Source organism: Vigna umbellata, chromosome 5 (assembly GCF_029865625.1).
Source record: "Vigna umbellata cultivar VRB3 chromosome 5, Vumbellata_1.0, whole genome shotgun sequence".
Taxonomy (NCBI): domain Eukaryota; kingdom Viridiplantae; phylum Streptophyta; class Magnoliopsida; order Fabales; family Fabaceae; genus Vigna; species Vigna umbellata.
The window spans coordinates 11,456,943-11,478,040 of NC_142169.1; the positions used below are offsets into that span (position 1 = coordinate 11,456,943).

At 35.1% G+C, this 21,098-nt stretch overlaps 1 protein-coding gene across 6 annotated transcripts in view; it reads right to left on the minus strand.

Moving 5' to 3' along the window:
* Nucleotides 1-21,098, minus strand: part of LOC148197686 (uncharacterized) — a 21,786-nt gene continuing 688 nt past the window's right edge. Inside the window, exons 3-15 of one of the 6 annotated variants that reach the window (XR_015786783.1) lie at nucleotides 20,465-20,543; nucleotides 20,293-20,356; nucleotides 19,965-20,068; nucleotides 19,690-19,795; nucleotides 19,353-19,484; nucleotides 5,514-5,585; nucleotides 5,005-5,095; nucleotides 4,801-4,896; nucleotides 4,396-4,488; nucleotides 922-996; nucleotides 758-829; nucleotides 584-679; nucleotides 1-261 (exon numbers count right to left, since the gene is read on the minus strand). Coding sequence is in view for 2 of the 6 variants with exons in the window: in XM_088115940.1 (XP_087972066.1) it covers nucleotides 585-679; nucleotides 4,801-4,896; nucleotides 5,005-5,095; nucleotides 5,514-5,585; nucleotides 19,353-19,484; nucleotides 19,690-19,795; nucleotides 19,965-20,068; nucleotides 20,293-20,356; nucleotides 20,465-20,543 (839 nt within the window). In the remaining 4 variants the exon portion in view is untranslated. Of the gene's footprint in view, nucleotides 262-583; nucleotides 680-751; nucleotides 830-921; nucleotides 997-4,395; nucleotides 4,489-4,800; nucleotides 4,897-5,004; nucleotides 5,096-5,513; nucleotides 5,586-19,352; nucleotides 19,485-19,689; nucleotides 19,796-19,964; nucleotides 20,069-20,292; nucleotides 20,357-20,464; nucleotides 20,544-21,098 lie in introns of all 6 variants that reach the window. The other 5 variants (XR_015786784.1, XR_015786786.1, XR_015786785.1 and 2 more) reach the window with 5 other exon arrangements.

Consider the following 21,098-nt stretch of genomic DNA (forward strand, 5'->3'; position numbering starts at 1 on the left):
TTTGTAATATTTATGCTACTCTTTTGTGCATCAAGTTGGATAACAATTCTTACATTTTTATGAAATTCTTTTTCTGTGCATTGAGAAAATAATTAGCCATCTTTTGGCTTGTACTAGTAAATGTTAAAAATACAATTAATTATTCAACTTAAGAAATAACATGTTGAATCTTAAAAATTAAAATAAACATTTTCTAAATTACAATTATCAATTTTGTTGTTTTTCATTGCCTTCATCATTTGGTACACTTTGAACAGATACCTACAATATAAAAATAAAATAATAGTTAATTGTTAATATATTAATGATATGCATTAACTTTATTAAGACAAAATGATCAATATATGTTCCACTCCTAAGTAAAATAACAATAACTTTATTCAAATGAGAAAAATATCATAAAATATCTATATCAATGAGAAAATATGATAAAATAAAGTATATATATATATATATATATATATATATATATATATATATATATCAGTGAGAAAATAATTTTCTAATTGTTAATATATTAATTTTAGAAAGTTTTTACAAAAAGATAGACTGAAATATATACTACGGATGTAGTAAATTTCACCTCAGGAAAGTTTATCAGGTGGATTTCCCATAACCAAATAGGCCTTCTTGCCAGTTATGAGCTCTTTCATTTGATTGATTATGTGAAGATAACCAGCTGCATAAGTAGGCAATATGTTAAATTAAATTCCACTTCTATTAAGAAAAAACAAGCATATAAAATATTTACTCTCACATGAGATAATTTCCACATTTCTTCTAGCTGCCTAAACCATATGATCAAGACTGAACCATTTACATATGCATTCTGTAATCATAGACAATAATCAAATGATGTCTCACATAATTCTTCTTATCATTGAACTAGAATTAAAAATTCATAAGCTCAAAATCCAATACCACTCATAATTGGTCAGATAACTTTCTCTTTAGAAATATAAAGGGCAAGATTCTGAATCTCACGAAATTACAATCCTGCCACCAATACAACTCAAGATCTGAATCAGGATTTAACAACAACAATTGATATAAGCAATTCATGGAAAGCAATACAGGTTTCATGAGAAAGCTTAGGGTCAAGTCCGAATGACATTGATGATTCTAACATTACTTCTTAAATTTGTTGCCATTGGCCACCCTTGACTTTAAAACTAAAAATTGAGACAATCCCATTGGCCACCCCTTGACAGGTAGGGTGAAAACAACTAATCATAAGCAGTAGAATAGAAATGATTTAACATAAAATCCCACCAAGAATATGCTAGCATGTAGTTGAGCCTGATAATTAGCTAGACAAGAATCATGCAGAACTTTCGAACAATGGAAAGAATAAAGGGAAGGAAAAAAGACGAACAAAATTGTTGTAGGCCAATCATACACTACCCATGCTAAAGTATTATTTGTTGCTTTAACAAAAATCTTTCCAGATATGATTTGCTTTAACAAAACCGTCGGGAATTTAAGGTGGTTTTAACAAAATAGCTGGGAATTTAAGGCGGTTTTAACAAAACCGCCGGGAATTTAAGGAGTTTTTAAAAAAGCCGGCAATAAACCCCTATTAAATTATATTATTTTTGTAGAGTATACATTAATATTATCTCTTGTTAATATGGGATCTTCAATACAAAATATGAAAGAACTTAAAGAATTGCTTAAAGTTATCAAGAAGAATGAAAAGGGGTCCGAATGGGTGGTAGAATTCGACCGATGTAGAAGAGAAGAAGGAAGAACAATCAGTCCCGAATAACAACTATGATTAGGAGAACAAGGACAATAATGCTTTTAATAAAGTGGAAGAAGAACCAATTCACCCTTGGGTTAAAAGGTTGGAGTTGTCAATGTTTGTGGGAATTGGTCCTTTAGGAGGGATAACTTCAGGTAAAAGATTCTGAGGTACAAAACATCTCTTAAATGGAAGATTTCCACCTGGCGTATAACAACTTGGAGGGAAACACTAGTCACTAGTTCAAGTTCTGGCGCCAAAAGACCATGAATCCATCTTGGGAGGAGTTGACAACTGTTATGAGTAAAAGATTTGTTGGCAAAAGGCAGTTTGAGTATTTTAAAGGTAAGAATGACATAGGTCCAAAAGCAGACTCTTTGGCTGAAGTTGTGACTATGGCTCAACATCATGATGTAGTATCTGAATCTCTTGCTTGTTCAATAGAGAAAAACGGGAAAAGTAGACTTTTCCAATGGGAAAAACCTGGTACTTGTTGATTATAATCCTCTTATTTGAGATAATGACAATGAGTCTAGAACAATTAACTTATTCTGTGAAGGAAGGGAAACTTAATGAATATACCACCAGAAGCAAGGTCGAAGATTCAATAGAGCACACATAAATCTTACGCCAACAATGGATTTGATGGAATTGGTCAGATTTCTACAGCACATACTTTTAGACTTGACGGTTTACCATCTCCCAGCAATTCCAACAAGAAGTCTCCTCTTGTTTAACACCTCTTATAGTTTTTTGAGCACCAATTGTGCATGAAGTGCATCAACAGATTGATTCATGGATATACCAAACTTTTAGAATGTACCAGGGTAAAGAACATGTTGAAGTTGAGTTTATTGTTGGATCTATATTCATTGATGATAGAGTTGGCAAGGAAATTGCAACTGAGATTAGAGCAATTTTTGCAAGTAGCAAAGCCTTCTCTCCAGTTTCCCATGAACATGATTTCATTGAACTGTGTTCAAGAATATAGAAAAGACTGGCACGAGGGAAAACACTTCTACCATTAAAGATCAATTTTCAAAATTCAACCTTGGGAGCAAGATTGTTTTGGCAGTAGTGGGTATTGTTAGGAAGGAAATATTGAGATAGAGAAATGCATATTACACAAGGGCATTTAGAAATAAAAGGGGTTATTTATTTAGTTGTTTTCAAGGAGAGACTTTCTAAGACAGTCAATAAATAGTTTCCATTTGGAAGAGGTTACGGGGCTATCTTTTCGGTATTGAAAGTCTTTTACTTCGGTGACAGGGAATAACTTGTGTGAAAGGAAGCTTTTTCCTTTGTAAACATTGTTCTTTAACAGCTAATAAGTGAATAATTCAGTTTGAGAGTTTATCTCTGGTTCTTCTGTCTTGTTTTTCTGGTCTTTGTTTCAAAGGTGCCTAACAATTTAACAGAAATAATGATTAATCATAAGCTAATAATTTCATATTCTGCAGTGAACCTGAATATTACCCGTACAAATACAATTTCATCTGCCTTATTTTGTATATATAAGATAAAATATAAAGCAAACAACTTCTCAAGTAACAAAAAGCAATATTTAACGTGTGTTTCTATTCCGTTTACAAAAGAGAACACTTAATGTTAGAGCTAGAGTTGTCAAGTTAGTCCATTTGATAAGATTTGGCCCTAGCCCATGTGGGTTGTGGCCAAAAAAGCCCACAAGGCCAAAACAACCCTTTATTAAAAAAGCCCACAAGGCTAAATACTGGATAGAAGATCGACTACTGGATATTGTACTTTCCTGGGTGGAAATTTAGTAACTTGGAGAAGTAAAAAACAGAATGTAATGTCTAGATCATCAGCTGAGTCAGAGTTCAGAGCACTTGCTCAAGGAATATGTGAATTATTATGGATAAAAATTATTCTAGATGATTTGAAAGTTGATTTGAAGGGTCCCATGAAACTGTACTGTGATAATAAATCAGCAATAGAAATTGCACATAATCCGGTTCAACATGACCGGACAAAACACGTTGAAATAGATAGACACTTCATCAAAGAAAAAGTAGACGAAGGTCTAATATGCATGGCATATGTCCCATCCAGGCAACAAGTAGCTGATGTGTTAACAAAAGGTCTCAATAGCTCTATCTTCCAAGATCTTATAAGCAAGCTGGGAATGACCAATATCTATTCCTCAGCTTGAAGGGGGTGTCAAAATATGTGAATTTATTACACAATTAATATAGCAATTATGTGTAATCCTGCAATTATGTGTAATCCCTAAAATTAAGGGATTAAGATTAGTGATTATTGGGCAAATTTCCTTTTATTAAGATCAGGTATTATTGGGTAGATATCTCCTGATTTAGAGACTTTATTTAAGGAGATTTTTTACCTTAACTAGACAATAGTTTCTTTCTTTTTAAACACCTATGTATTGTTTCAAAAGTATGAATGAGAGAATTATTAATTCCAGCATCCTACTACTGTTTTGCAACAGCATGGACTATAGAGCTCTGAACCGAGCCACTATACCTAACAAATTTCCCATCCTTGTGATAGAAGAGTTATTGGATGAATTCAGGGGGGCTAGGTATTTCTCGAAAGTGGATTTGAAGGCTGGATACCACCAGATTAAGATGGGGGAAGGGGATATAGAGAAAACGGCTTTTAGGACTCACCAAGGCCATTATGAGTTCATGGTGATGCCCTTCTGCCTCACCAACGCACCTGTAACCTTCCAAAGTGCTATAAACAGTCTGATGCAGCCTTATCTGCGAAAATTCGTGTTAGTATTCTTTGATGACATATTGGTGTATAGTCCATCTTGGGAGGAACATTTGAAGCATGTCGAGTTAGTGTTGAGGAAGCTGGAGGAGAATAGTTGGGTGGCTAATAGGAAAAAATGTGAGTTTAGTAAGGTCCATATAAGATATCTAGGTCATCTGATCTCGAAAAGGGGGGTTGAGATGGACCAAGATAAAGTGAAGGCTGTGATGGATTGGGAAAAGCCCAAGACGTCCAATAAAAGACATCAAAGATAGAAAAACATATCCATCAACAAAGTAACAGAAAAATCACCATACCATTTGCAAAAATCGGGCGATGCATTTCTCGTACATTTCCAAGAATTGGCAAAATTTGGGAAAGTACACCTTTCCAACGTGGAATGAACTGCATGGCTGTATCAGATTTATATGGAAGAAACATTCATCAGCGTTTACAATTGAATGTGTGATCCCACAGAAAAATTTGGCAGCCGATGTACATAGTTAAAATTGATTACTAACGATCATTAGAAGCAAATTCTGCAAGGATTTGAACCATAGCCTGTACTGCTGAATTGGTCCCAGATAAATGAAGAAAAATTTCTTCCATCATCTGCAACACAAATCCAGGGGAAAGGTAGATCAAAGACATGAGATCAAAAATCCCGGGAAAACTAGGGGATGTGCAAAAAAGAGTTTATATAAAATATATATGCAAGGCAGTGGTACATCCCATGAAAGTAAAATGAATGGGAGATATTATTTTAGCTTGATGGAAAAATACTTCAATAATTCCAAGTACAAGGATAAAGCAAAACTATGCAGTATGGACAACAGTTCTTAACTTATGATTCAACTGCTAAAAAAGAAACTGTACTAGAGTAGGGTTGCATGCAACCGATCTTTCTTTCTCTTGTCATACTTGTTTCAATGGCTCTGTAAACCTATCTTTCCATTCTTTATTGAACTAAATTTTTTAATACAAACAAAAACCAATTTCAATAGTTAAAAAGAAAAACAAGAAATCTTACGAGATCAGGTAAATGTGAGCCTAATGCAACAAGTAGGCTTGTTGCTGCTCGTTGCCAGTCAAAATTTAGTTCCTGCAGAAAACAACCACTGTGAATTAAATAAAGCATTAGTTGAAACTTAGCAAATCTGGTAAAGCCATAAGCTCGAATATTCAAAGATGACCATGATATCAAGAAAATAAGCTGTGTAGCAGGAGAAAAAGATGGAGAAATAATTTTAAAAACAGCGACATCCACTTTTTTATTTCTCACTTATCTCTACACATCTCTCTCGCAACATCTCCTTTATATTTTCTTCAACCAAACACATGTAACTTTATTTCTCAGGTATTTTCACTCATCTTTATCGTTTCTATCTTTCCCACTTCCATCTGACTCGTTTCTCTCTTCCCCTCAAAAACAAGGCATAAAAGTTGACACTAGTAGTTTATTTATAAACCCAACACAACAAAACACCACAATAAGACAATATTGTTTTCTGTTGGAATAACTCCAATATAAGATTAAAACTGTAACAAATAATACCAACTCTAAAACCCTAATTTCAAAAATACAACCTGTTTACTGCAACCCATTTTACATTAGACGGTCATAAAGTTTGTAGTTCTAAGAAATTGTTTGCCTATGATCAATCAAACTGTACTTCATTGCCTAGAGTATTTCTTGGAAAAAAAAAATATTTCCATCACGGGCACTCTCCCTTTATGAAAAACGAAATCAGAATTGCACAATGTCAAACCTCAAACGGTTAGGAACAGAAAATCAAGCTGCACAATCCAGCATATTAGTTTGCATACCCATATAAACCAAATGGTCTAAAAGTACAAAAATTCCAACATACCTCGCCTAATTAATCAAAATCCCACACTCAAACCATCATACAACTTACAACTTCTCTTTAGCTCCTTCCTCGTTAACTTCTGAATTCTAGCAGTAATCATCTGATTTCTCGCATGAGTCAAATAAAAAGTTCCGACACCATAGGCCTAGCCATAAACATTTTCTTTGATAGAAATGTTCTTTGATACCTTCTGTACCCACCAACAATATAAGAGTGATAATAACATAAACCAAGAATAAATTAGCTCTACTTATTCCTTAACTTTGTTAGTTCCACCTATATATACAGTAACACTTTTGAAGTTCGTAGTGATCATATTGACAAAACTCCAGCTTATGCACAGACATACTTTAATCATCTGACAACAGCTGGCATCAGTGTGTCTAAAATCCTAAACAGGTCCAGCATGTGACATGCCTTTTTTTTTCGAGTCCTCTAGTAAAGTGAATTTCAATTTTCACAACCTTCATCCAAATCTTTTCTCATGGCAAATTTGAAACCATTCAATTTCCAGCAAATTATTTGTCCATGTGGAAAATAAATTGGGGGAGGGACAGCTTCATTTCAAACCTTGAATGACTTTTTGTTCAACCATCTATTAAATGAAGTCCCAGTAATTATGCTTATCTCTCAAAAAACATTATGTCAACCAGCTTAAGATCCAATCCCACAAAAATCAGACAAGCTATTTTTTTTAGGAAACCATCTTTCAAATTAAAATAAGCATAGTCATGGTCACCTTAAGCTTCCCTACGTCTCTTACTGCAGAGGACAGTAAAACAAATAAATCGAATGTTAAGGTTACACCAATTATCAAACCTGCTAATCCTCGACTCTCTTGTCAGGATCTTAAATTGACCATGGCCAATGCAGCAACACAGATAAAATCCATATTACGTGCTAGTCAGATAAATTAAATTCTAGAAAAAGTAGGCAGATAATGAATGTTTGCAATTGGGAGACATATGCCACACTATTCAAGGATTATTAATCTGTGTCAATTTCATGGAACAAAGCTGCCTTCTTGTTATCTTTATGAGGGTTAGAAGGTTTGCTAATTGGTGTTACCCAAACTGTGAAGCTAAAAACCTTCTATCAACAGGTCCAGCATGAAAGCTGCCTTTTTTTTTTGTGCTCTAGCAAAGTGAATTTCAATTTCGAAAGCTTTCATCCAAATCTTCTCTCATGGATCATTTGAAACCATTCCATTTTCACCAAATTATTTGTCCATATGGACAATGAAAGGGGGAGGGACAGCCATATTTCAAACCTTGAATCACTATTTGTTGAACCATCTATTAGATGAACAGCGAGGAATCGTGCTTATCTATCAAAAGAAAAATTATGTCAACCAGCTTAACCTCCAATCCCACAAAAATCCGACAAGCTTTTATTTTAGGAAATCATGTTTCAAATTAAAATAAACATAGTCATGGTCACCTTAAGCTTCCTTACTGCAGAGGACACAGTAAAATAAGTCAATCGAATGTTAAGGTAACACCAATTATCAAACCTCCTAATCCACAACTCAAACCATCATATACAACTTACAACTTCTCTTTATATCAACCAGCTTAACCTCCAATCCCACAAAAATCAGACAAGCTTTTATTTTAGGAAATCATCTTTCAAATTAAAATAAACATAGTAACGGTCACCTTAAGCTTCCTTACCTCTCTTACTGCAGAGGACAGTAGAACAAATCAATCGAATGTTAAGTAAAACCAATTATCAAACCTCCTATTCTCAACTCTCTTGTCGGGCTCTTAAATTCACCATGGCCAATGCAGCATCACAGATAACATCCATATTACAAGCCAGTCTGATAAATTAAATTCTAGCAAAAGTAGGCAGATATAGAACGATTGCATTTGGGACACATATGCCACACTGTTAGAGGATTATTAATCTGTGTCAAGTTCATGGAAAAAAGCTGCCTTCTTGTTATCTTTATGAGGGTTAGAAGGTTTGCTAATTGGTATTACCCAAACTGTGAAGGTAAAAACCTTCTGACAACAGGTCCAGCATGTAAGCTGCCTTTTTTTTTGTCCTCTAGTAAAGTGAATATTCATTTTGAAAGCCTTCATCCAAATCTTCTCTCATGGACAATTTGAAACCATTCAATTTCCACCAAATTATTTGTCCATATGGACAATGAAAGGGGGGAGGGACAGCCACATTCCAAACCATAAATCTTCTCTCATGCACAATTCTAAACCATTCAATTTCCACACAATTATTTGTCCATATGGACAATGAAAGCGGGGAGGGACAGCCACATTCCAAACCCTGAATCTTCTCTCACGGACAATTTGAAACCATTCAATTTCCACCAAATTATTTGTCCATATGGACAATGAAAGGGGGGAGGGACAATGAAAGGGGGGAGGGCCAGCCACATTCCAAACCATGAATCTTCGCTCATGGACAATTTGAAACCATTCAATTTCCACCAAATTATTTGTCCATATGGACAATGAAAGGGGGGAGGGACAGCCACATTCCAAACCTTAAATCTTCTCTCATGGACAATTTGAAACCATTCAATTTCCACCAAATTATTTGTCCATATGGACAATGAAAGGGGGGAGGGACAGCCATATTCCAAACCTTGAATCACCATTTGTTCAACCATCATATCAAGAAAATAACACACAAGGGAGGATCCAATAAGAGTATAATAGACTAAGGATATGATTAGATAAACTTCTCCATAAACATTTTTCTGTCCTATAAGCGTCTACAGCGAAGCGTATACAAACAAGCCCTTACCATCATTTCAAATAAAGGAAACACCAGAAATATGAGGAGTACTCATATAATAAAGGTCTCAAATACTATGAAAAAAAGAAATTTCTATGTCGCATAATCATGTGGTACTAATGGTGACTTTGGTTATGAAGAAATGAAAAGGGTGAAACTAATGTAAGCTGTTTAGCAGGAGAGAAAGATGGAGAAATAATTTTAAAAACAGCGACATCCACTGTTTTATTTCTCACTTATCGGTACTCATCTCTCTCGCAAAGCCTCTTTTATATTTTCTTCAACCAAACACATGTAACTTTATTTCTCAGGAATTTTCACTCATCTTTATCCTTTCTATCTTTCCCACTTCCATCTGACTCGGTTCACTCTTCCCCTCAAAAACAAGGCATAAAAGTTGACACTAATAGTTTATTTATAAACCCAACACAACAAAACACCGCAATAAGACAATATTGTTTTCTGTTGGAATAAGTCCAATATAAGATTAAAACTGTAACAAATAATACCAACTCTAAAACCCTAATTTCAAAAATACAACCTGTTTACTGCAACCCATTTTACATTAGACGGTCATAAAGTTTGTAGTTCTAAGAAATTGTTTGCCTATGACAATCAAACTGTATTTCATTGCCTAGAGTATTTCTTGGAAAAAAAAATTATTTCCATCACGGGCACTCTCCCTTTATGAAAAACGAAATCAGAATTGCACAATGTCAAACCTCAAACGGTTAGGAACAGAAAATCAAGCTGCACAATCCAGCATATTAGTTTGCATACCCATATAAACCAAATGGTCTAAAAGTACAAAAATTCCAACATACCTCGCCTAATTAATCAAAATCCCACACTCAAACCATCATACAACTTACAACTTCTCTTTAGCTCCTTCCTCGTTAGCTTCTGAATTCTAGCAGTAATCATCTGATTTCTCGCACGAGTCAAATAAAAAGTTCCGACACCATAGGCCTAGCCATAAACATTTTCTTTGATAGAAATGTTCTTTGATACCTTCTGTACCCACCAACAATATAAGAGTGATAATAACATAGACCAAGAATAAATTAGCTCTACTTATTCCTTAGCTTTGTTAGTTCCACCTATATATACAGTAACACTTTTGAAGTTCGTAGTGATCATATTGACAAAACTCCAGCTTAAGCACTGACATAATTTAATCATCTGACCACAGCTGGCATCATTGTGTCTAAAATCATCAACAGGTCCAGCATGTGACATGCCTTTTTTTTTCGAGTCCTCTTGTAAAGTGAATTTCAATTTTCACAACCTTCATCCAAATCTTTTCTCATGGCAAATTTGAAACCATTCAATTTCCAGCAAATTATTTGTCCATGTGGAAAATAAATTGGGGGAGGGACAGCTTCATTTCAAACCTTGAATGACTTTTTGTTCAACCATCTATTAAATGAAGTCCCAGTAATTATGCTTATCTCTCAAAAAACATTATGTCAACCAGCTTAAGATCCAATCCCACAAAACCCACACAAGCTATTTTTTTTTAGGAAACCATCTTTCAAATTAAAATAAACGTAGTCACGATCACCTTAAGCTTCCTTACGTCTCTTACTGCAGAGGACAGTAAAACAAAGAAATTGAATGTTAAGGTTACACCAATTATCAAACCTGCTAATCCTCGACTCTCTTGTCTGGATCTTAAATTGACCATGGCCAATGCAGCAACACAGATAAAATCCATATTACGTGCTAGTCAGATAAATTAAATTCTAGAAAAAGTAGGCAGATAATTAATGTCTGCAATTGGGAGACATATGCCACACTACTCAAGGATTATTAATCTGTGTCAATTTCTTGGAACAAAGCTGCCTTCTTGTTATCTTTATGAGGGTTAGAATGTTTGCTAATTGGTGTTACCCAAACTGTGAAGGTAAAAACCTTCTCACAACAGGTCCGGCATGTAAGCTGCCTTTTTTTTTGTCCTCTAGTAAAGTGAATATCCATTTTGAAAGCCTTCATCCAAATCTTCTCTCATGGACAATTTGAAACCATTCAATTTCCACCAAATTATTTATTTGTCCATATGGACAATGAAAGGGGGGAGGGACAGCCACATTCCAAACCCTGAATCTTCTCTCATGGACAATTTGAAACCATTCAATTTCCACCAAATTATTTGTCCATATGGACAATGAAAGGGGGGAGGGACAGCCACATTCCAAACCATGAATCTTCCCTCATGGACAATTTGAAACCATTCAATTTCTACCAAATTATTTGTCCATAGGGACAATGAAAGGGGTGAGGGACAGCCACATTCCAAACCTTGAATCTTCTCTCATGGATAATTTGAAACCATTCAATTTCCAACAAATTACTTGTCCATAGGGACAATGAAAGGGGGGAGGGACAGCCAGATTCCAAACCTTGAATCACCATTTGTTCAACCATCATATCAAGAAAATAACACACAAGGGAGGATCCAATAAGAGTATAATAGACTAAGGATATGTTTAGATAAACTTCTCCATAAACATTTGCCTGTCCTATAAGCGTCTACAGCGAAGCCTATACAAACAAGCCCTTACCATCATTTCAAATAAAGGAAACACCAGAAATATGAGGAGTGCTCATCTAATAAAGGTCTCAAATACTATGGAAAAAATAAAATCTATGTCGCATAATCATGTGGTACTAATGGTGACTTTGGTTGTGAATAAATGAAGAGGGTGAAACTAATGTAAGCTGTTTAGCAGGAGAGAAAGATGGAGAAATAATTTTAAAAACAGCGACATCCACTTTTTTTCTCACTTATCTCTACACATCTCTCTCGCGACGTCTCTTTTATATTTTCTTCAACCAAACACATGAAACTTTATTTCCCAGGTATTTTCACTCATCTTTATCGTTTCTATCTTTCCCACTTCCATCTGACTCATTTCTCTCTTCCCCTCAAAAACAAGGCATAACAGTTGACACTAGTAGTTTATTTATAAACCCAACACAACAAAACACCGCAATAAGACAATATTGTTTTCTATTGGAATAAGTCCAATATAAGATTAAAACTGTAACAAATAATACCAACTCTAAAACCCTAATTTCAAAAATACAACCTGTTTACTGCAACCCATTTTACATTAGACAGTCATAAAGTTTGTAGTTCTAAGAAAATGTTTGCCAATGATCAATCAAACTGTATTTCATTGCCTAGAGTATTTCTTGGAAAAAAAAATTATTTCCATCAGGGGCACTCTCCCTTTATGAAAAACGAAATCAGAATTGCACAACGTCAAACCTCAAACGGTTAGGAACAGAAAATCAAGATGCACAATCCAGCATATTAGTTTGCATACCCTTATAAACCAAATGGTCTAAAAGTACAAAAATTCCAACATACCTCGCCTAATTAATCAAAATCCCACACTCAAACCATCATACAACTTACAACTTCTCTTTAGCTCCTTCCTCGTTAACTTCGGAATTCTAGCAGTAATCATCTGATTTCTCGCATGAGTCAAATAACAAGTTCCGACACCATAGGCCTAGCCATAAACATTTTCTTTGATAGAAATGTTCTTTGATACCTTCTGTACCCACCAACAATATAAGAGTGATAATAACATAGACCAAGAATAAATTAGCTCTACTTATTCCTTAACTTTGTTAGTTCCACCTATATATACAGTAAAACTTTTGAAGTTCGTAGTGATCATATTGACAAAACTCCAGTTATGCACAGACATACTTTAATCATCTGACAACAGCTGGCATCAGTGTGTCTAAAATCCTCAACAGGTCCAGCATGTGACATGCCTCTTTTTTTCGAGTCCTCTAGTAAAGTGAATTTCAATTTTCACAACCTTCATCCAAATCTTTTCTCATGGCAAATTTGAAACCATTCAATTTCCAGCAAATTATTTGTCCATGTGGAAAATAAATTGGGGGAGGGACAGCTTCATTTCAAACCTTGAATGACTTTTTGTTCAACCATCTATTAAATGAAGTCCCAGTAATTATGCTTATCTCTCAAAAAACATTATGTCAACCAGGTTAAGATCCAATCCCACAAAAATCAGACAAGCTATTTTTTTTAGGAAACCATCTTTCAAATTAAAATAAGCATAGTCATGGTCACCTTAAGCTTCCCTACGTCTCTTACTGCAGAGGACAGTAAAACAAATAAATCGAATGTTAAGGTTACACCAATTATCAAACCTGCTAATCCTCGACTCTCTTGTCAGGATCTTAAATTGACCATGGCCAATGCAGCAACACAGATAAAATCCATATTACGTGCTAGTCAGATAAATTAAATTCTAGAAAAAGTAGGCAGATAATGAATGTTTGCAATTGGGAGACATATGCCACACTATTCAAGGATTATTAATCTGTGTCAATTTCATGGAACAAAGCTGCCTTCTTGTTATCTTTATGAGGGTTAGAAGGTTTGCTAATTGGTGTTACCCAAACTGTGAAGCTAAAAACCTTCTATCAACAGGTCCAGCATGAAAGCTGCCTTTTTTTTTTGTGCTCTAGCAAAGTGAATTTCAATTTCGAAAGCTTTCATCCAAATCTTCTCTCATGGATCATTTGAAACCATTCCATTTTCACCAAATTATTTGTCCATATGGACAATGAAAGGGGGAGGGACAGCCATATTTCAAACCTTGAATCACTATTTGTTGAACCATCTATTAGATGAACACCGAGGAATCGTGCTTATCTATCAAAAGAAAAATTATGTCAACCAGCTTAACCTCCAATCCCACAAAAATCAGACAAGCTTTTATTTTAGGAAATCATGTTTCAAATTAAAATAAACATAGTCATGGTCACCTTAAGCTTCCTTACTGCAGAGGACAGTAAAATAAGTCAATCGAATGTTAAGGTAACACCAATTATCAAACCTCCTAATCCACAACTCAAACCATCATATACAACTTACAACTTCTCTTTATATCAACCAGCTTAACCTCCAATCCCACAAAAATCAGACAAGGTTTTATTTTAGGAAATCATCTTTCAAATTAAAATAAACATAGTCACGGTCACCTTAAGCTTCCTTACCTCTCTTACTGCAGAGGACAGTAGAACAAATCAATCGAATGTTAAGTAAAACCAATTATCAAACCTCCTATTCTCAACTCTCTTGTCGGGCTCTTAAATTCACCATGGCCAATGCAGCCTCACAGATAATATCCATATTACATGCCAGTCTGATAAATTAAATTCTAGCAAAAGTAGGCAGATATAGAACGATTGCAATTGGGACACATATGCCACACTGTTAGAGGATTATTAATCTGTGTCAAGTTCATGGAAAAAAGTTGCCTTCTTGTTATCTTTATGAGGGTTAGAAGGTTTGCTAATTGGTATTACCCAAACTGTGAAGGTAAAAACCTTCTGACAACAGGTCCAGCATGTAAGCTGCCTTTTTTTTTGTCCTCTAGTAAAGTGAATATTCATTTTGAAAGCCTTCATCCAAATCTTCTCTCATGGACAATTTGAAACCATTCAGTTTCCACCAAATTATTTGTCCATATGGACAATGAAAGGGGGGAGGGACAGCCACATTCCAAACCATAAATCTTCTCTCATGCAAAATTCTAAACCATTCAATTCCCACACAATTATTTGTCCATATGGACAATGAAAGCGGGGAGGGACAGCCACATTCCAAACCCTGAATTTTCTCTCACGGACAATTTGAAACCATTCAATTTCCACCAAATTATTTGTCCATATGGACAATGAAAGGGGGGAGGGACAATGAAAGGGGGGAGGGCCAGCCACATTCCAAACCATGAATCTTCGCTCATGGACAATTTGAAACCATTCAATTTCCACCAAATTATTTGTCCATATGGACAATGAAAGGGGGGAGGGACAGCCACATTCCAAACCTTAAATCTTCTCTCATGGAAAATTTGAAACCATTCAATTTCCACCAAATTATTTGTCCATATGGACAATGAAAGGGGGGAGGGACAGCCATATTCCAAACCTTGAATCACCATTTGTTCAACCATCATATCAAGAAAATAACACACAAGGGAGGATCCAATAAGAGTATAATAGACTAAGGATATGTTTAGATAAACTTCTCCATAAACATTTTTCTGTCCTATAAGCGTCTACAGCGAAGCCTATACAAACAAGCCCTTACCATCATTTCAAATAAAGGAAACACCAGAAATATGAGGAGTACTCATCTAATAAAGGTCTCAAATACTATGAAAAAAAGAAATTTCTATGTCGCATAATCATGTGGTACTAATGGTGACTTTGGTTATGAAGAAATGAAAAGGGTGAAACTAATGTAAGCTGTTTAGCAGGAGAGAAAGATGGAGAAATAATTTTAAAAACAGCGACATCCACTGTTTTATTTCTCACTTATCGCTACTCATCTCTCTCGCAACGTCTCTTTTATATTTTCTTCAACCAAACACATGTAACTTTATTTCTCAGGTATTTTCACTCATCTTTATCCTTTCTATCTTTCCCACTTCCATCTGACTCGGTTCTCTCTTCCCCTCAAAAACAAGGCATAAAAGTTGACACTAATAGTTTATTTATAAACCCAACACAACAAAACACCGCAATAAGACAATATTGTTTTCTGTTGGAATAAGTCCAATATAAGATTAAAACTGTAACAAATAATACCAACTCTAAAACCCTAATTTCAAAAATACAACCTGTTTACTGCAACCCATTTTACATTAGACGGTCATAAAGTTTGTAGTTCTAAGAAATTGTTTGCCTATGACAATCAAACTGTATTTCATTGCCTAGAGTATTTCTTGGAAAAAAAAATTATTTCCATCACGGGCACTCTCCCTTTATGAAAAACGAAATCAGAATTGCACAATGTCAAACCTCAAACGGTTAGGTACAGAAAATCAAGCTGCACAATCCAGCATATTAGTTTGCATACCCATATAAACCAAATGGTCTAAAAGTACAAAAACTCCAACATACCTTGCCTAATTAATCAAAATCCCACACTCAAACCATCATACAACTTACAACTTCTCTTTAGCTCCTTCCTCGTTAACTTCTGAATTCTAGCAGTAATCTGATTTCTCGCTTCAGTCAAATAAAAAGTTCCGACACCATAGGCCTAGCCATAAATATTTTCTTTGATAGAAATGTTCTTTGATACCTTCTGTACCCACCAACAATATAAGAGTGATAATAACATAGACCAAGAATAAATTAGCTCTACTTATTCCTTAACTTTGTTAGTTCCACCTATATATACAGTAACACTTTTGAAGTTCGTAGTGATCATATTGACAAAACTCCAGATTAAGCACTGACATACTTTAATCATCTGATCACAGCTGGCATCATTGTGTCTAAAATCATCAACAGGTCCAGCATGTGACATGCCTTTTTTTTTCGAGTCCTCTAGTAAAGTGAATTTCAATTTTCACAACCTTCATCCAAATCTTTTTTCATGGCAAATTTGAAACCATTCAATTTCCAGCAAATTATTTGTCCATGTGGAAAATAAATTGGGGGAGGGGCAGCTTCATTTCAAACCTTGAATGACTTTTTGTTCAACCATCTATTAAATGAAGTCCCAGTAATTATGTTTATCTCTCAAAAAACATTATGTCAACCAGCTTAAGATCCAATCCCACAAAATCCAGACAAGCTATTTTTTTTAGGAAACCATCTTTCAAATTAAAATAAACGTAGTCATGGTCACCTTAAGCTTCCTTACGTCTCTTACTGCAGAGGACAGTAAAACAAATAAATTGAATGTTAAGGTTACACCAATTATCAAACCTGCTAATCCTCGACTCTCTTGTCTGGATCTTAAATTGACCATGGCCAATGCAGCAACACAGATAAAATCCATATTACGTGCTAGTCAGATAAATTAAATTCTAGAAAAAGTAGGCAGATAATTAATGTCTGCAATTGGGAGATATATGCCACACTACTCAAGGATTATTAATCTGTGTCAATTTCTTGGAACAAAGCTGCCTTCTTGTTATCTTTATGAGGGTTAGAATGTTTGCTAATTGGTGTTACCCAAACTGTGAAGGTAAAAACCTTCTATCAACAGGTCCAGCATGAAAGCTGCCTTTTTTTTGTGCTCTAGCAAAGTGAATTTCGATTTTGAAAGCTTTCATCCAAATCTTCTCTCACGGATCATTTGAAACCATTCGATTTCCACCAAATTATTTGTCCATATGGACAATGAAAGGGGGGAGGGACAGCCACATTTCAAACCTTGAATCACTATTTGTTCAGCCATCTATTAGATGAACACCGAGGAATGGTGCTTATCTATCAAAAGAAAAATTATGTCAACCAGCTTAACCTCCAATCCCACAAAAATTAGACAAGCTTTTATTTTAGGAAATCATCTTTCAAATTAAAATAAACATAGTCATGGTCACCTTAAGCTTCCTTACTACAGAGGACAGTAAAATAAGTCAATCGAATGTTAAGGTAACACCAATTATCAATCCTCCTAATCCACAACTCAAACCATCATATACAACTTACAAGTTCTCTTTATGTCAACCAGCTTAACCTCCAATCCCACAAAAATCAGACAAGCTTTTATTTTAGGAAATCATCTTTCGAATTAAAATAAACATAGTCACAGTCACCTTAAGCTTCCTTACCTCTCTTACTGCAGAGGACAGTAGAACAAATCAATCGAATGTTAAGTAAAACCAATTATAAAACCTCCTATTCTCAACTCTCTTGTCGGGCTCTTAAATTCACCATGGCCAATGCAGCATCACAGATAACATCCATATTGCATGCCACTCTCATAAATTAAATTCTAGCAAAAGTAGGCAGATATAAAATGATCGCAATTGGCACACATATGCCACACTGTTCGAGGATTATTAATCTGTGTCAAGTTCAATGAAAAAAGATGCCTTCTTGTTATCTTTATGAGGGTTAGAAGGTTTGCTAATTGGTATTACCCAAACTGTGAAGGTAAAAACCTTCTGACAACAGGTCCAGCATGTAAGCTGCCTTTTTTTTTGTCCTCTAGTAAAGTGAATATCCATTTTGAAAGCCTTCATCCAAATCTTCTCTCATGGACAATTTGAAACCATTCAATTTCCACCAAATTATTTGTCCATATGGACAATGAAAGGGGGGAGGGACAGCCACATTCCAAACCATGAATCTTCTCTCATGGACAATTTGAAACCATTCAATTTCCACCAAAGTATTTGTCCATATGGACAATGAAAGGGGGGAGGGACAGCCACATTCCAAACCCTGAATCTTCTCTCATGGACAATTTTAAACCATTCAATTTCCACACAACTATTTGTCCATATGGACAATCAAAGGGGGGAGGGACTAGCCACATTCCAAACCCTGAATCTTCTCTCATGGACAATTTGAAACCATTCAATTTCCACCAAATTATTTGTCCATATGGACAATGAAAGGGGGGAGGGACAGCCACATTCCAAACCATGAATCTTCCCTCATGGACAATTTGAAACCATTCAATTTCTACCAAATTATTTGTCCATAGGGACAATGAAAGGGGTGAGGGACAGCCACATTCCAAACCTTGAATCTTCTCTCATGGACAATTTGAAACCATTCAATTTCCAACAAATTACTTGTCCATAGGGACAATGAAAGGGGGGAGGGACAATGAAAGGGGGGAGGGACAGCCAGATTCCAAACCTTGAATCACCATTTGTTCAACCATCATATCAAGAATTATTAATCTGTGTCAATTTCTTGGAACAAAGCTGGCTTCTTGTTATCTTTATGAGGGTTAGAATGTTTGCTAATTGGTGTTACCCAAACTGTGAAGGTAAAAACCTTCTATCAACAGGTCCAGCATGAAAGCTGCCTTTTTTTTTTGTGCTCTAGCAAAGTGAATTTCGATTTCGAAAGCTTTCATCCAAATCTTCTCTCATGGATCATTTGAAACCATTCCATTTCCACCAAATTATTTGTCCATATGGGCAATGAAAGGGGGGAGGGACAGCCACATTTCAAACCTTGAATCACTATTTGTTCAACCATCTGTTAGATGAACACCCAGGATTGATGCTTATCTATCAAAAAATATTATGTCAACCAGCTTAACATCCAATCCCCCAAAAATCAGACAAGCTTTTATTTTAAGAAATCATCTTTCAAATTAAAATAAACATAGTCATAGCCACCTTAAGCTTCCTTACCTCTCTTGCTATCAATACTGGGGCTAGCTACTCACTCCTGCAAGAAAACAGAAAACAAAGCACCTTAGAGGATATCAGCTCAGCGGTAGCAATCTTAGCTACCTTCGCCATGAAAGCAGAATCGACGTCTCTTGTGTCAAGAGACCGAACGCCGAACGCCATCACTTGGAAAACTTCAGCCATGTTCCCGAACCACTGAAAGACCACAAAAGAGAATTAAAATAAATTAAAGAAAGGAATAATCGAGTAAAACCTAAGCATCGAATGAAAAACAAGATAGAGAGAGTAAAAAACGCACCTGACGTCTAATTGATTGAAAATTACCACATAACCAGAAGTATGATAAAAAATTCTAACATCCCATGAAACGTTTTAAACAAGATCATTATAGTATTCATACCTCAAAATCAAGCATAGGAGGACCACTTTCGGACAACAAAGAGGCATTTAGCATATTGTGGAGACGGCATGTAGCCAAAAAAGCTATATCTTGATCTTTTTTATACCTGACATCAGAAGATATGAATATGAGTCCATCTGATAATACTAGTTGATATTTAAGTGTCTTCATATTTTAATCTAGTGAGAAATCACACATTAAATAGAAAAAAAAAAACGAATTAAATATGAACAATAGATAATTAAAATACAATATGCTCTAAAGACAATACTTACAAGTCCAATATTGTAGGGATAAGCCTTGGTAGGGCAGTCTTTAACTGTGCTCGTGGTATGAGACCTACCATCTGCCCCAGTGCTTCTACAGATGCCACACGAACCTAAAACGAAATAAGTTTAAATAAGACAAAGATCAAAAACAATCAAGTAAAACAGTCATAAATTATACACTAAAATACTCATCTATGTTCATCAACCACACAAACAGAACATGTTCAAAACTTAACTTTTATAGATGTATCAGCAAAAAAGGGATCCAGAAAATTATAAAGACTCATATAAGGAGCAGAATGCAAGAACAAAAGTAAAGAAAAATAGTAGTGACCTTAAGGTCTCTTGAAGCTGCCCAAACTCTCAACAAAAGCTCAAAAGCTGAATTTAGAAATGACCTGCACTACATAGAGAATTAGAGATATTTCTCACCTTCAGATAAGAAATAAAGGGAACAAGATGTGTTGAATCACAAAATAAACTAGAAGACTGTATATTGATCTCACATGACATCAGCATCTTGAGGAGAATGTGAAGGAAAGTCTATACTATATTGCCAAGACGCTTGACACCAACACTTAAATGCTGCAAAAAATGATAAATTATGAGTTAACTGGATCAGATTATCAGTAATAATAACATCTTTGAGCAATGTTAGCCAGAAATCTCCAATTTTACCATCCACTCAAAATGTTAGCCTACTAATAACACCAATTTATCTTAAAATGTTTTTTCTGGCCAAGGTCTCTTTAAAATTCCAGAAACCACAAGATGCACATGTCCTTTAAAACTCTAAAATTGTTCATCACAACTATATTTAATACATTATGGTTTTCCAATTTTACATTTATCAGTATTACTCTATGCCCTAACATGTCATGGAATTTATAAAAAGGTGAATTCATATGCAATTCACTTAGGCTGGACCTGTGAGATATAAACTGCCCTTGTCAGCAATCTCAACCAATTCAAGAAAGTCACCTACGATGCATACGAAGCACGTACATGATATGCATTCAATATGGTGATATGATTGTTCTAATAATAAATAAGATACGTTTAAGTTTAGTATGTATATCTAGATATTAATAATAAATCCATAATAAACATATAATTTCAATTCCATCCAAATTAAGAACA